Raw genomic sequence first — 12,507 nt, 5'->3', positions numbered from 1 at the left:
AAAATTAAATGGATTCAATATTTTGGCACCAAGATGTAGACCCCCTTTTATCTTTCTTAAAACCAGTCCATATTCTTAACAAGTCTTAAAAACTCACCCATCAAGTAGGTGACAATCTTGCACATTGTTGCTCCAAAGATGAAGTCCTTGAGTATGTTGGGGATGAGCGTGAAGGGCATGCAGAAGACGGCCATCATCAGGTCGCTGACCGCGAGGGACAGCAGGAAGGAGTTAGTGACTGTCCGCATGCGTTTGTTCAGTGTCAGCACCACAATGATCAGCAGGTTCCCGAAGACGCTGAGAAGGAAAATGAGCGAGTAGAGCAGGATGCGAAACGAGTCCATCTCTGATAAAGGAAAAAAAGAAAAATTACGTGTTATCAACTTGTAAGCATGAATTCAAAATAAATTTCACTTAAATCAAGTAATAAGTAGTGAAAGAAACAGAGATTACACAAGTATAACAAAATGTCATCAACATATAGGGAAACTCACAGAAAAGATCATCTGTTAATTAAGACACTAACTTTAATAGTGCTAGTGATGGTCTTTTATCTATGTAGGGGAAAAAGAACAAAAATTCTGTTTTACCAACTTCCTAGCATGTATCTAGTTGTTAAAAATAAAACTGAGATTTCATAATTAAAACAAAGTCATCAGCATGTAAAGACACTCAGAAAAACTGTCATCACCTATGAGATAAGACACTAACTTTATTTGTGCTTGTGTCTTTTTTTTATTTAGAGGGGAAAAAACAAATTAAATCTTACTGACTTACAACCATGTCTTAAGATACATTTACTCAAATAATTCTAGTAATTGGTAGTAAAACAAAATGAAATTACACAATTCACTTTTCATAACAAAAAGTCATCCGCATATAGGGAAACTCAAAAAAAGGTGATCACCTAGGAAATGAGACACTAATTTAAATTATACCAGTGTCAATTTATTTTTTTCTATGATGAGAAAAATAAAACAACAATAACTTAACTTTTGAACTCACAAGCATGTATCAAAGATTAATTTACTTCAATTATTCTAAAGTTTAAGCACAAAACGACTGAGATTTTACAATTAAAACATGTCATCAGCGTATAATGAAATTCAGAAAAAGGTTAATCAACTGGGAAAAACGACACTTTAAGTGTGCCAGTGTCAAGTTTTTTTTTGTGCAGGACAAAAAAAAGACAGTTATTAGAAGAGTTTGAAAACATATTTTCCTCGACACAGTTTAGGGTAAAAAACCGGCATCAGAATGGCCCAACTTCAATCTGATTGGCCCACTGAGACAATACTAACCCCACCCACCAAGAGAAGGATAAACCCCCCAGCTTCTGAACAGTCGTTCCCCATTTTGTAAAATTAGTTAGTAACACAAATTGATAAACAAAAAATAAATTTAGCTGTGAAACAAAAATGTAAACCTATTATTAGGGTGGTTGCAGATCCTTAAAACGTCTTAAAAGATTTTAAATTTAATTTAACTAAAATAAGGTCTTGAAATGCAATAAATTATCTGAAATTCTATTGAATGGGTCTTAGATTATTTTCTCGTCAACACAATGTGACTCTCTGTCTCTGAAACTAACATTTCCTCGACGCATTGTGTCAAAAGATCGTGAAGTGGTCGTAAATCGCTTAACCTCAGCTAGCTTATTAGCTCATGATCGTTGGTGCGGGAGAATGGGAGAAGAATGAAAAACTGCAAATTCATGGAGAATTTACTTAAAAATAGAGATTTCTCGAGGTGGTTGAAACCGGTTAGTGGAAATCCTTCTGCAAATCAGTAGACACCCTGATTACTAAAAACAATTTTCAAAACCAGGGTGAAGATTGAAACGTTTGAAATAATCAAAGATGCTGCCAATATTCCAGAATTTGTGAGTTTGGAAAATAAATGTTACCACAAAGGTAAAAAAATATAAGATCCATTTAAATGGGACGCTTTGAGTTCTTTTTGAAAAACATGTCATGGAGCAATTTTTATTTAAATAAAAAAAATGAAATAAAAAAAATAGATATCTGTAGATAAAAACAAAGATGCAACTTAATAGCAACAAATATGCAAACAATAAAATAAATTTTGTTTTTGTTTCCAAATAGACAATATTTGACCAGATACTGAAATAAAACATGATCACGCAGCAGAACTACATGGAACAGGTGTAACAAACTGAATGTATGTTACTGCAGAGTATCTATATTTCGTTTAACATTTCTATTAAGAAGATATTTTCATGACTTCCTTTACGTGCCTGGGCCTGAGCAGGATGGCCCCGCTGGAGGCTTTTTGGGATGCTCCCTTCACAAACACCGGCCTGTCACCCTTTGAGACTGAGAGCTTCTGACAGGACAAGGTCGGGGCCAGCCATGAACCGCTCAAACTGACTCCGCTGATTGAAGACACGCAGAAGGGCCTGCAGACGGAGCGGCGCACATCCCCTCCAAGGCAAAGCGTGGCTCATGCTCTTACACACAGGATCAAATGAGTGTACGGGTGCTTTCAAATGTCACCACTACCACAGTGTGCCAGAGTGAAGAGTGCACCACAGAAAAGCTCGGTAATGTCATCTAAGTGGGCTCCTCTTCCTGTTTTTCTTTCAGTAAACACTTTAAAATAAAGGCATGTGTTGAAACATGTTAATTCTTTTCGTTTGGTCGATTACCGTTTTGTGTGTTCACCAACGTAAAAGTATCATAGTTTTTCCTTAGTTTAGTTGATGGATCTAAAACATTTCAAACACAAGACTCATTCTTTACAATAAAAGGTATTTCTCATGTTTTGACCTCCTCATTTATAAATAATTATGGCAAACACTTTAAAAAAAATGGAGCACAAGCACAAATCAAACCAACCTAACAAAACCTAGGAAAACAGGTACAGATCATTGACCCACTCCGATCATCTTTTAACTTTTTGTAAAAACGTTCCCAGTGGTCTTTTTTTTAAATCGTGATTTTAAGCCAAAATCGTAAAACCTGTCATTTCCTGGGACATCATTTCAACTGAGCGGCAGTATTTCTTAAGAAATTTGCAAATGAGGTGTGGGGGGGGACCGTTGGCATGCTTTGCTGCCAGCTTACAGCCCCTCACACCTCCATTCTAACATTAGCACTGCCGAAAAAAGGGTGAGCAATAATAGAGCTATCCATCTTACACAGTTTTGAGCCAAACGCCAGCTGGGATGAGGAAAGTAAAGACGTTATTGGATCTGGTGGTCTGCGAGGGAATGCATCAGATTTGAGTGGAGCGGGGATAAAAAACTTGGTCATGATTTCAGATAATGAGAAAATCAATAGTTTCTTAAAATAAAAAGCCAAGTAGTTTTGTGCAGTTTCTTTTGACTGAACTGAAACTTTATCTGCTAACTTTACTTTAGCTATTCAGAGCAATAAGTTAGTCTTTTATTTTGAAAACAGGGATAGCTTTAGTACTGTTGGTACACTTTAGAGCCTTTGAGTTTTATTGTGGTAACAAAATAAAGTGAAAATAAAGTTTTGGATGGGGTTTTTAGAGATTCCTGGGATGTTTGAGTCATTATTAGGATTAAAGTTTTTTTTTGTCCATCAGAGCTCAATTTCATGAGTGCAAAATAAATTATATATTTTGAATATGTTTCTGTGTCACATAATAGGTTTTATTTGGACACTGTTTAAATGAAACAAATGAAAAGGTTGGCCCGAAATTTAGAAGGAATCAGCCACACATCAGAGGGACCAACAACAAAGAGAGAAGAGGTTCGAAGACGGAGCCGAACGCATGTTAATCACCTCCGTCACCTGAGGACCCCCCCTGCCCCCCTTCCTCTGAAATCCCAGCTAAAAATGATTCCTTTGATGAAGAAATCCTCTGATGGCTTCTCCGACGGCACTTTTATCACGCCGAGATTGACATCATGGCAGACCTAAAGGATGTAGCTTCCTCACAACCCCCCCCCCCCCCCCAAAAAAAGAAATAGTCAAATATTGAAGGTCAACCTTCACCTCTATGATCTGCATATTCAGCAGAAAAGTTGATCTGTAAAACTTTCACCTTATTCCCTTCTCAGCTCTGTTTATTTTATACCCATTTGCCCTTTTTGCTCAACAAACCATGAACATGATCTCCCAGGGGTTTCATTACAGTTCAATTACAGCACCTCATTTGGTTTAAGTTTGTTTTTAATTCTAACTTTTAAAGAGCTTCTTCATCTGTCTACAAAGACCTTGGTAGAGTTTTGACTTCATACTTGAAGAAATCGCCTCGCATATTGTGCACGATAGGCGGTAGATATCTAAGGTGAATAAAAATTTGATGAGATGAGGCTCTAAACTATCATTTTAATCACAATTTTGCCATGAGGGCACATTTTGTATTTAAAAATTCCAGTAAGATGAAAGGCTCCAAATTGTTTGCAATGACTTGGAGCACCAACCGCAACCAATGTTCCCTCTGATTACCGTTAAGCAGAGAGATCTTCTTACATAAACCGGCTTTATCGGTGGACAGGAAGTATGTGGGAAATCCTTAGCGGTGCTGTTATAATCCAGCGAGGAAAATCGTGAAAACATCACGCCATTTAAAACGCTTGTGGAAAAATCAAAGAATGCTACTAAAGCTAAAAGTTAAATGAAGAATAAAAACCACAAATAAGTTGAAAATTCTTTCATCTATGAAAAAAGAAAATAGATCAGAATTTTAACATGCCACAGTTTGGGCACTTCTTTAAAAAAAAGAAACAGAGTGGTGGGAATACAGATTCATGGGTTCCTTTGAGTCACATGACCAAATTATGCTTTCATCTTATGAAGTACAGCCCACATTTTTAGATTTCTTTTGTCTCTTTTGATTTCAACAATTCCAGGTTTTTTAAATTAAGTAATTTTTAAACCAAATCACTATTTTTCATTATATTGATCAGTTTTTATTTTTTAAAAATAAAATAAAATAAACTGGACAAAAAACACAGTTTTATCTTTATATTGATTAAAACAGTTAGGGAAAATAGGCCATAAAATGTATTTATACCTGCATTTTTATATTAATTGGCACTACGATTAAAATTTTCAACGTTTTTTTATTGGCACCACAAATTTCATAGTAACAAACCTTATTTATTTATTTAGTTATTTGGTGTTTACGAAATAAAAGCAAATTTTGTAGCAGCAGATGCTAACACTTCGCTTTCGATAACATAACTTTTTTGGTGTAACTTTTATTACTGCTTTATCTACCATTATGATCAGTGGGAATATAAAAGACCCAGATGCCACATAGTCTCGGTACCAATCAGATAACTAGCACGTTGTCTTCACAGCTATGGTTCTGTCTCAGAAAAATAAACTGCATCCACTGCTGCTACAAGGCTGCTTTGTAAAAGTAATACAACTTTGTCTTAAATATTAATAAAATAAACCCAAACATAAAGATTCAACAAATAAATTCCAATAAAGGAAACTATCCCAAAATGTTGTCAGTCAAATGTAAAAAATGGAAGTTCAACTATTATTTTGTTATTTGATGAATTAATGTGATTTGGAACAAAAGCACACATTTTTTTACATTTTAGGAAAGAAAACAATTATTTTTTTATATTTATAAAAAGTAGTTATAGTTTGGTTCGTTGGTTTTTATTCCTTTCAGCTTCAATCTTGTAGTTTTATTTCCAAGCACAGCTGTTTTTTTAAGCGACTTCTTTGTTCTGTTTTAGACGATTATTGAGTTTCCTTCATTGTTTTGCTTCAACGAATCACTTTTCCACCTGTATGGATTATTTTCTATATTTTTACATGTTCTGTTTATCAACTCTGTCCTTGGTACTGAGGGCACTTGTTAGGAAGACGTTCTGGTACCTCAAAGTCATTTCAGGTGAACAATACACATTCCGAGTGAATCACTACATGCAGTCCTGGTATGCGTCCTCCGAGCAAAAGGATTTCTTCAACCCCCATCTTTATTTCAGCCCAAAGCTCTCAATAAGTCGGCATCTCGAATCACAAAGCTTCTCCTATTCTATTTTGATCCCCGTGATTCTTTCTGGGGCTGAGACGGCTAACCAGACCGTACCTCTCTTTAAATTACAACCGCAAACTCGCCGGGTTTGAAACACATCCCAACAGATTCAATCAAGTCATAGAGCGCCTTTCGCCTCCTGCAGCAAAAACCACTGAAGGCTTGTTTTAAAAAGCTGTTCGAGTGGAATCCTTTGATGCCAATTAAGTCCTGTGCTCACTGTGCAGGAGAGGATCTCTATTTTATCACTGTAATGAGGTATTGCATGTAACAGTCAGCACAATTCAACTAAATAAGTCTTTTCACCACGTCGGCCTGAGAAAGTTCTAAACATTGATCCTGTAAAACTTAGATCCTTTAAAGCGGAAGGAAAATTAGTTGTGGAGCTTGAACAGACTCAGCACTTATTCAATTGCCCATGAGGCTTTCCTTTACTTAAATTAATTCCTAACTTTTCCTCTTCATTGCAATACTTTGTAACTTTACCCATCAATCAAATTGGCGGAAACATTTCACACCAAGAAATCTATCTTTGTAATTCAGGTTGTGCATTTTGTAAAAAAGCACATTTTTTATGTGAAATGCAAACATTTACCGATATTGACAAATATTTTGCTTTTTTTTTTTAGGGTAACACTTTTAGTATATTACTTTGCCTGTGCTGTGTCTATACAGACAATGTTTTCATGTGAGAGATCTGCTAAAGTCCAAAAAAGCTGACTCCAAAAATCAGCAAGGTGAGCGATCTTCTTTTTGGGAAGTTTCTTATAGAGACATTTTGTCCTTTTTTCGAACTTATTTTAGTATTTATAGATATATGATATGAGATATGAGACTTTTTTTTTTTTTACATCCTTTTTTTTTTACTTTGAATGCACTTTTCTTGATAAAGGCCAAGAAGGCAAGAGAGTTACTAACTCTTACTTGGATATAAAGCTAAAGACATGAGAGTTAACTTGAATTTGTAACTCGATGTTTGACTAGGATCTGACTTTGTTTGGATTGAAATGAAAAATTTGAGACTTGTTTTGCAGTTAAATTAAAGACTTGAGACTTGGATTGGATTGAAAAATTAAAGACTTGAGACTTGACTAAATTTAAAGCTGAAGACCTTGAACTGTTCTTGGATTTGTGGCCAAAGACTCGACACTTGACTTGAATTGAAAGTGAGGACTTGATACTTGGATTTAAAAAGGGGACTTGTTAGCATTTTTGCTTTGAGTCTTTCATTCTTTGTCAGGGCTTCTTGGTACTTGAAATCATTAGTTTCTAATACACAGTACTGAAACATATTTGTCAAAGCTTCCATGAGAATAAATTATTCCTTAAAATAAAATGAAACACATTGTAAGTAAGCTATTTTATGAAGACAATATTATTGGAACTACTTACATTCTTAAAACAGTTTAAAGTATCTATTTTGTAAATAAAAATTTTGTTGAGACTTGAAAATGTTGCTTCTTCAAGTGACTCAAACTGCACTGAAATAGAAGTCAAATATGTTCTAACAATCATAAACTTCATGTTTATTTTGACCAATAAATAAACAATATAATAACCCTTTCGCGGCACACAAAAAACCCTGCCAAAAACTGGCACCATAATCCAAGACGTCTTTTTCAAAGCTATGTTAACTTTATGTGGTTCTGTAATAGAAAATGGGGCACGTAACTACTAAATTGAGCAAAATACTCTGAATTTTTATACATTTGCACAGAATTACAAACGAATAAATTATCATTTCTACAGTAGGTACTCGGTTCACAGCTGGGGGGGATCCAAATGACAGCAGCACAGTAAAACTCTGTTTACTTTATTAACCCAGGTAGAAACATAGAACCACTGAGTTCTGTGTGAGTGTTGTTGAGTTGCTCGATGTCCTAAATCATGGACAGTTTTGGAAAAAGTGATAAATAATTATTGCCAATGTTTCATCTGATTGTGCTTTGGGCCACTTAGAAATTGGGCCACAGGGCACTATGAACCTCCCTGTTCAGCTGTATAAGTAGCTGTAAGGGCAGAAATAGTGGGAATCCATTCTCTAGCTCTACCCACTTTCTTGTTTCCAGCTATTCCTACCCTCAACTGATCTCTCCTGATCCGGGTAATAAGGACTGAGCAGGGCATGAATCTTTGAAAAATGAGATCTTGAAAACCAGGACTGGGTGGCTCTGTTGGATAGTAGACATGAATAAATCTCCACAACATTTACAGCCTGAACCCCAAAGGTCAGGCCACACAAGGCTAATTCAATCTCTCAAAAAAAATTGTGAGTCAATAAGTCAAAAGCTCAACAAGCCTTCTGACTTCCTCTAAGGGTCCATTGACCCTGGTGGGTCTCTTCATAAAACTGAGCATAGATTCTACCTAAAGGTGCCATGAAGTCCTCAATGGACTCATTTGGCTTTAAGATGACGGTTACAGGTGCACAAAGCAGAGTGTAGAGTGGCATCTTCTCCTTAAGGAGCTGGTGACAAAATACCCACTCATGTCTAATCAGTGTTTTTTATATCCACCAGAGCAGAAGCTTTGTTCCACAAGTGTCCTCTCCTCTGCCTTTTTAATAGCGTAGAGCCAATGATTATACCCTTAATGAATTTACTCGTATCCCTATGGTGTTTTAAAGTCATATTAATTGTATTTGAAAATTGTATTTTTTTCAACAGAAATGTCTTTCTTTCGCTCGCTGAATAATTGTTAGTGCTTCATGCACCGTTGGATTGGATTTTTTTCTTTGTAGCTTTTAAGTGATGATGCCCACAAGAGCAACAGTGGGTTCATTTTTTTGAATTGTTCACTTTACTTGGACACATCTGAGTGCTCTTTCAACTCTGATGTGGAGCGTTGAGTAAATTTGGGTCCATCCTCATATGTGGGTCTTGCTTCTCTTTGAAATCAACCCCTGGTTTGCCAATGGACTGAGGTAGACAACAAATGCACAGTGTACTAAGAAAGACATTTTAAAAATGTTGAACATTTTTTTTAATACAGTATTCAAGTATTTTCAAAAGTCTTATCTAAAAATAGTTGATGTATAGGTTTGATTTGATTTGATTTTGATTTGAAATGGTTTATTTCAAGCAATCAAATAAGAATAGTACACAAAGACACTACAATCATCAGTTATACATTCATACGATGACGAATCAAACTTGGGATATTTAGATATAAAATTAATTATAGCTTGAAAGGGAGTGGAAGGAAGTGAATTTATATAATCCCACCCCTGTTCTACCGTAACCATTGTGTTACATGATTTATCATTATCCGGTTCATAACTTTATCAGACAGAATTAAGAATCCTAAGGTATCAATAAATCACATGACAAAGATAATTACTTAAAATATTATGTAAAAAATAACTATTTTAGAAATCAACATGGCAAATGCAGATCAGTTATCTAAAATATATACAGATTATGTTAATTATAAAAATCATGTATATGACTAAAAAACAATACTATATCAAGTAAAATAGACATAACACTGTTTCAAAATCTTCATAGCATAAATTGAGTATCAAAAGTTAAAAATATGTGCAAAATTATGTTACATTAGGAAAAATCATGAATCCATTTCTGGAGCAATGTAATCATCATCAATAAATGATTAAGCATTTTTTATTATCATTATTATTTTTTTTTTTATTTTTTTTTATAATAAGGTAATGCTGTGAAATAAAATAAAATAAAAAAGGGCCCATATTCTGTCGAATGACCAAGGTTGGCATTCCTTCTTCTGCTGATTAACAGCCGTCCTTCTGGTTTAAACAGTTTATAGTTCTCTTCACTGTTATGTCTGCAGACATTAGATAAAGGTCTGTATCCTTCTTCGGCTGTTATAAGTGGCGCTGAAAGTTGAGGTCAAGTTGTCTGCAGGTCAGAACTCTGCTGAAAATCAGGGTCACTTCAGACTTGAGGTTTAATCAGGTTGAGATTTAATCAGTAGGCGTGAAAGTAGCACTCCATACTGAGTCTTTTCGCTAGCACTAGTGACCTCCAAACAGATCTGTCATACCTGTGTGACATTGTCCCGCGTTGTGGTCCACACTCGAGAGATCGGTATGAAAGCAAAGCATTCATACTGGTGCGGCAGTGGTTCAGGTGGTTGAGAAGGTTGGCCAATGATTGAAAAGGATCCCCGCTCCCCCAGCCAACTTTCCTTGTGTCCTTGGGCAAGACACTTTACCCTCCCTGCCTGCACTGTGGCTCCACTGGTCTGTGCATGCAAATAAATGTCCCAGTGGTAAAAGGCCATAGGCACGTACTGGCAGCCACACCTGTCAGTCTACCCCCAAAGCAGCTGGTGGTGAAAGGGTAGTTATAGCGTTGGCTTTTTTAAGCGAAAATAGTTGAGACACAAGCAGATGATCATCTGCATAGAAAATGCAACATTTCTAGATCAAATTATTAGAAATTAGAGATGGGAATCAGTGTTGTGTTAGAACCCACCAGCATATGTAAATGGGCCCCACATAAATTATTAGTGGTATACTTGAGCTAGAAATGGGCATGAGCTGCAACTGAACAAAAATGACGCCCTTGTGTCAAATTTGCATTATGGGCAATACCGTGGGACACATAAAAGATATGAATAAGTATAATGGCTACTTATGCTCACGCAATTAACCTGAATGCCATGCTGAACCTACTTGAGCCCTGTGTAGTAATTTACAGGTGGGGGGGGGACCCATGGGACCCATTCTTGAAGTTCATGGGTAAACCATATGGGGCCCACGTTCAACTGCTGATACAAAAACAGTAGGACAAGCTAAAGTTAGGATGAACTTTGACCTTTTTTGACCTTCACTAATATGGTGGATTAGTGTGAAGTACAATAGTATAATTTTCATACTCAACTGGTGTCTTGAACACCACAATAATTACCCAACACCTTAGTGCACTTCTACTGTCATTTGTTAAACATGTCTATTGAAAGGAGTTCTACGGTGGGTGTACTATGCTTGTTTGCAGTATTTCTTCACCCTTGGTCCTGCAAGTTAAACTTATTATAATTCAGTATGATTAGTTGATGTATGTTTTACGACAACACTGTGATTTTGTTTTCTTTTTAATTAAACTATTCTCTCAAAACTTCAATAAAGTAATAGTAAAAGCTGTGACCTTTTAACTTGAAGGATCTGCTTCTGTTGTTTTCTTGTTATTCACTTCAGAGCATAATTAGAACCAGTATCCCATTACTTTTACAACAGAAGCCTCTTTAGGGACTCCGGCATTGAATAACACATTCAGAAGAAGTATTTGCTTGTCGAAAACCATAAATTAGTATGTAAACCAGGCTGGAAAAGAGGCCCTGGTGTTTCTGTAGAGAACACGGCGCAAACTAATAACTAATTTGCCTTTTTTTTTTTTTTGCTAAAACACCCCAGAGGAAGAAAAAAAATATACACCACAGATAATTTTCTCCAAGTGCTTCTATTGCACATTTTATTAAAGTTCTTTTAGGTTTTATTTTGATGTGTTTATTTAATCACTGTCCTGGTTGTCTTCCAAGTTCTCTACAGGTATAAAAATATTCTCATTGTGAAGTTTTACATTACCCAACCAACATCCGACCATAGTTTCCTGACAAAGATTCTAAAGCACACAATGCCGCAGTACCACAGCAAACCACTGGAGCGTGGTTTCAAAAGGGAAGAATATTACTTAGAATCTCACATTTGGAAGCCAAACAATTCACCAAAATAAACGTATTTAGATTTTAACATGCATTGATCTACTTTGAGTTTTTGACAACTTTAGGGTAAAAATCCGTTTTTTAAATCATTATTTCCCCTTTAACACTGGAGCTGTCGTCGGTGAACACATGCTCTTTGAACTACTGTAACTCTTCAAGGGTTTACCCAATTAGTACAACTCGAATTATGCAAAGAAAAGCTACTGGATCTGCGTCAATACGCAAAGCCACTTTTCTCCACCTCAGAACTCGTTGGAATTATGTTGATCGCATAAACAGCTGAAGAGTTACGGTAATTCAAAGAACTTCAACACCAGAGCTAAAGCTCTGGTATTAAAGAGTACGTTTTTTTTAACAATTGCTTAAAGGGGTGTTTTTAGATTGACAAGGGGGTAAACTTAACTTTCACCTTGGAAGGCAAGATCCTCCATTTTCTGAATGTTGTAGAGTTAAGCCAAATAAAATCCATTGCTGACTGACTTCTAGTTTAATTTTCACGTAATTAAAAATCTGACACCTTCTCGTGTTATCCGAAACACCTCAACTAGACGTTGTCTGAAAGGCGTCCTATATGTATTCATAAGAGATAATCTCTACTTCTGTTTTGTGCATACATCTGGGCTCAACTTCTCCCTGAAAAGAGGTTTCGGTCTTTGTCATTTCACATAATCCATGGTTAAAGACTGGAGTTTAGATGGACTGGTAATTGTTACCTTTAAACAAAGTCTTTACTTCGATACAACATGGAGTTCCTGTGGGACTTTCCCAATCTATCTCCCATGGACAACATGCCAAGACAATTAATGTCTTTAACAC

The 12,507-nt window shown here is 36.0% G+C and overlaps 1 protein-coding gene across 1 annotated transcript in view; it reads right to left on the bottom strand.

Moving 5' to 3' along the window:
- cckbra (cholecystokinin B receptor a) overlaps positions 1-12,507 on the bottom strand; it is a 58,362-nt gene that overhangs the window by 38,550 nt on the left and 7,305 nt on the right. Inside the window, exon 2 of the mRNA XM_004066683.5 lies at positions 98-346. Within this exon, the coding sequence (XP_004066731.1) occupies positions 98-346 (249 nt within the window). The remainder of the gene's footprint in view (positions 1-97; positions 347-12,507) is intronic.

Source organism: Oryzias latipes, chromosome 2 (assembly GCF_053564925.1).
Source record: "Oryzias latipes strain Hd-rR chromosome 2, Olatipes_Hd-rR_3.1".
NCBI classification, from domain to species: Eukaryota; Metazoa; Chordata; class Actinopteri; order Beloniformes; family Adrianichthyidae; genus Oryzias; species Oryzias latipes.
Note: the sequence above shows the minus strand (reverse complement) of the source record. Positions and strands in the feature narration are given on the sequence as shown.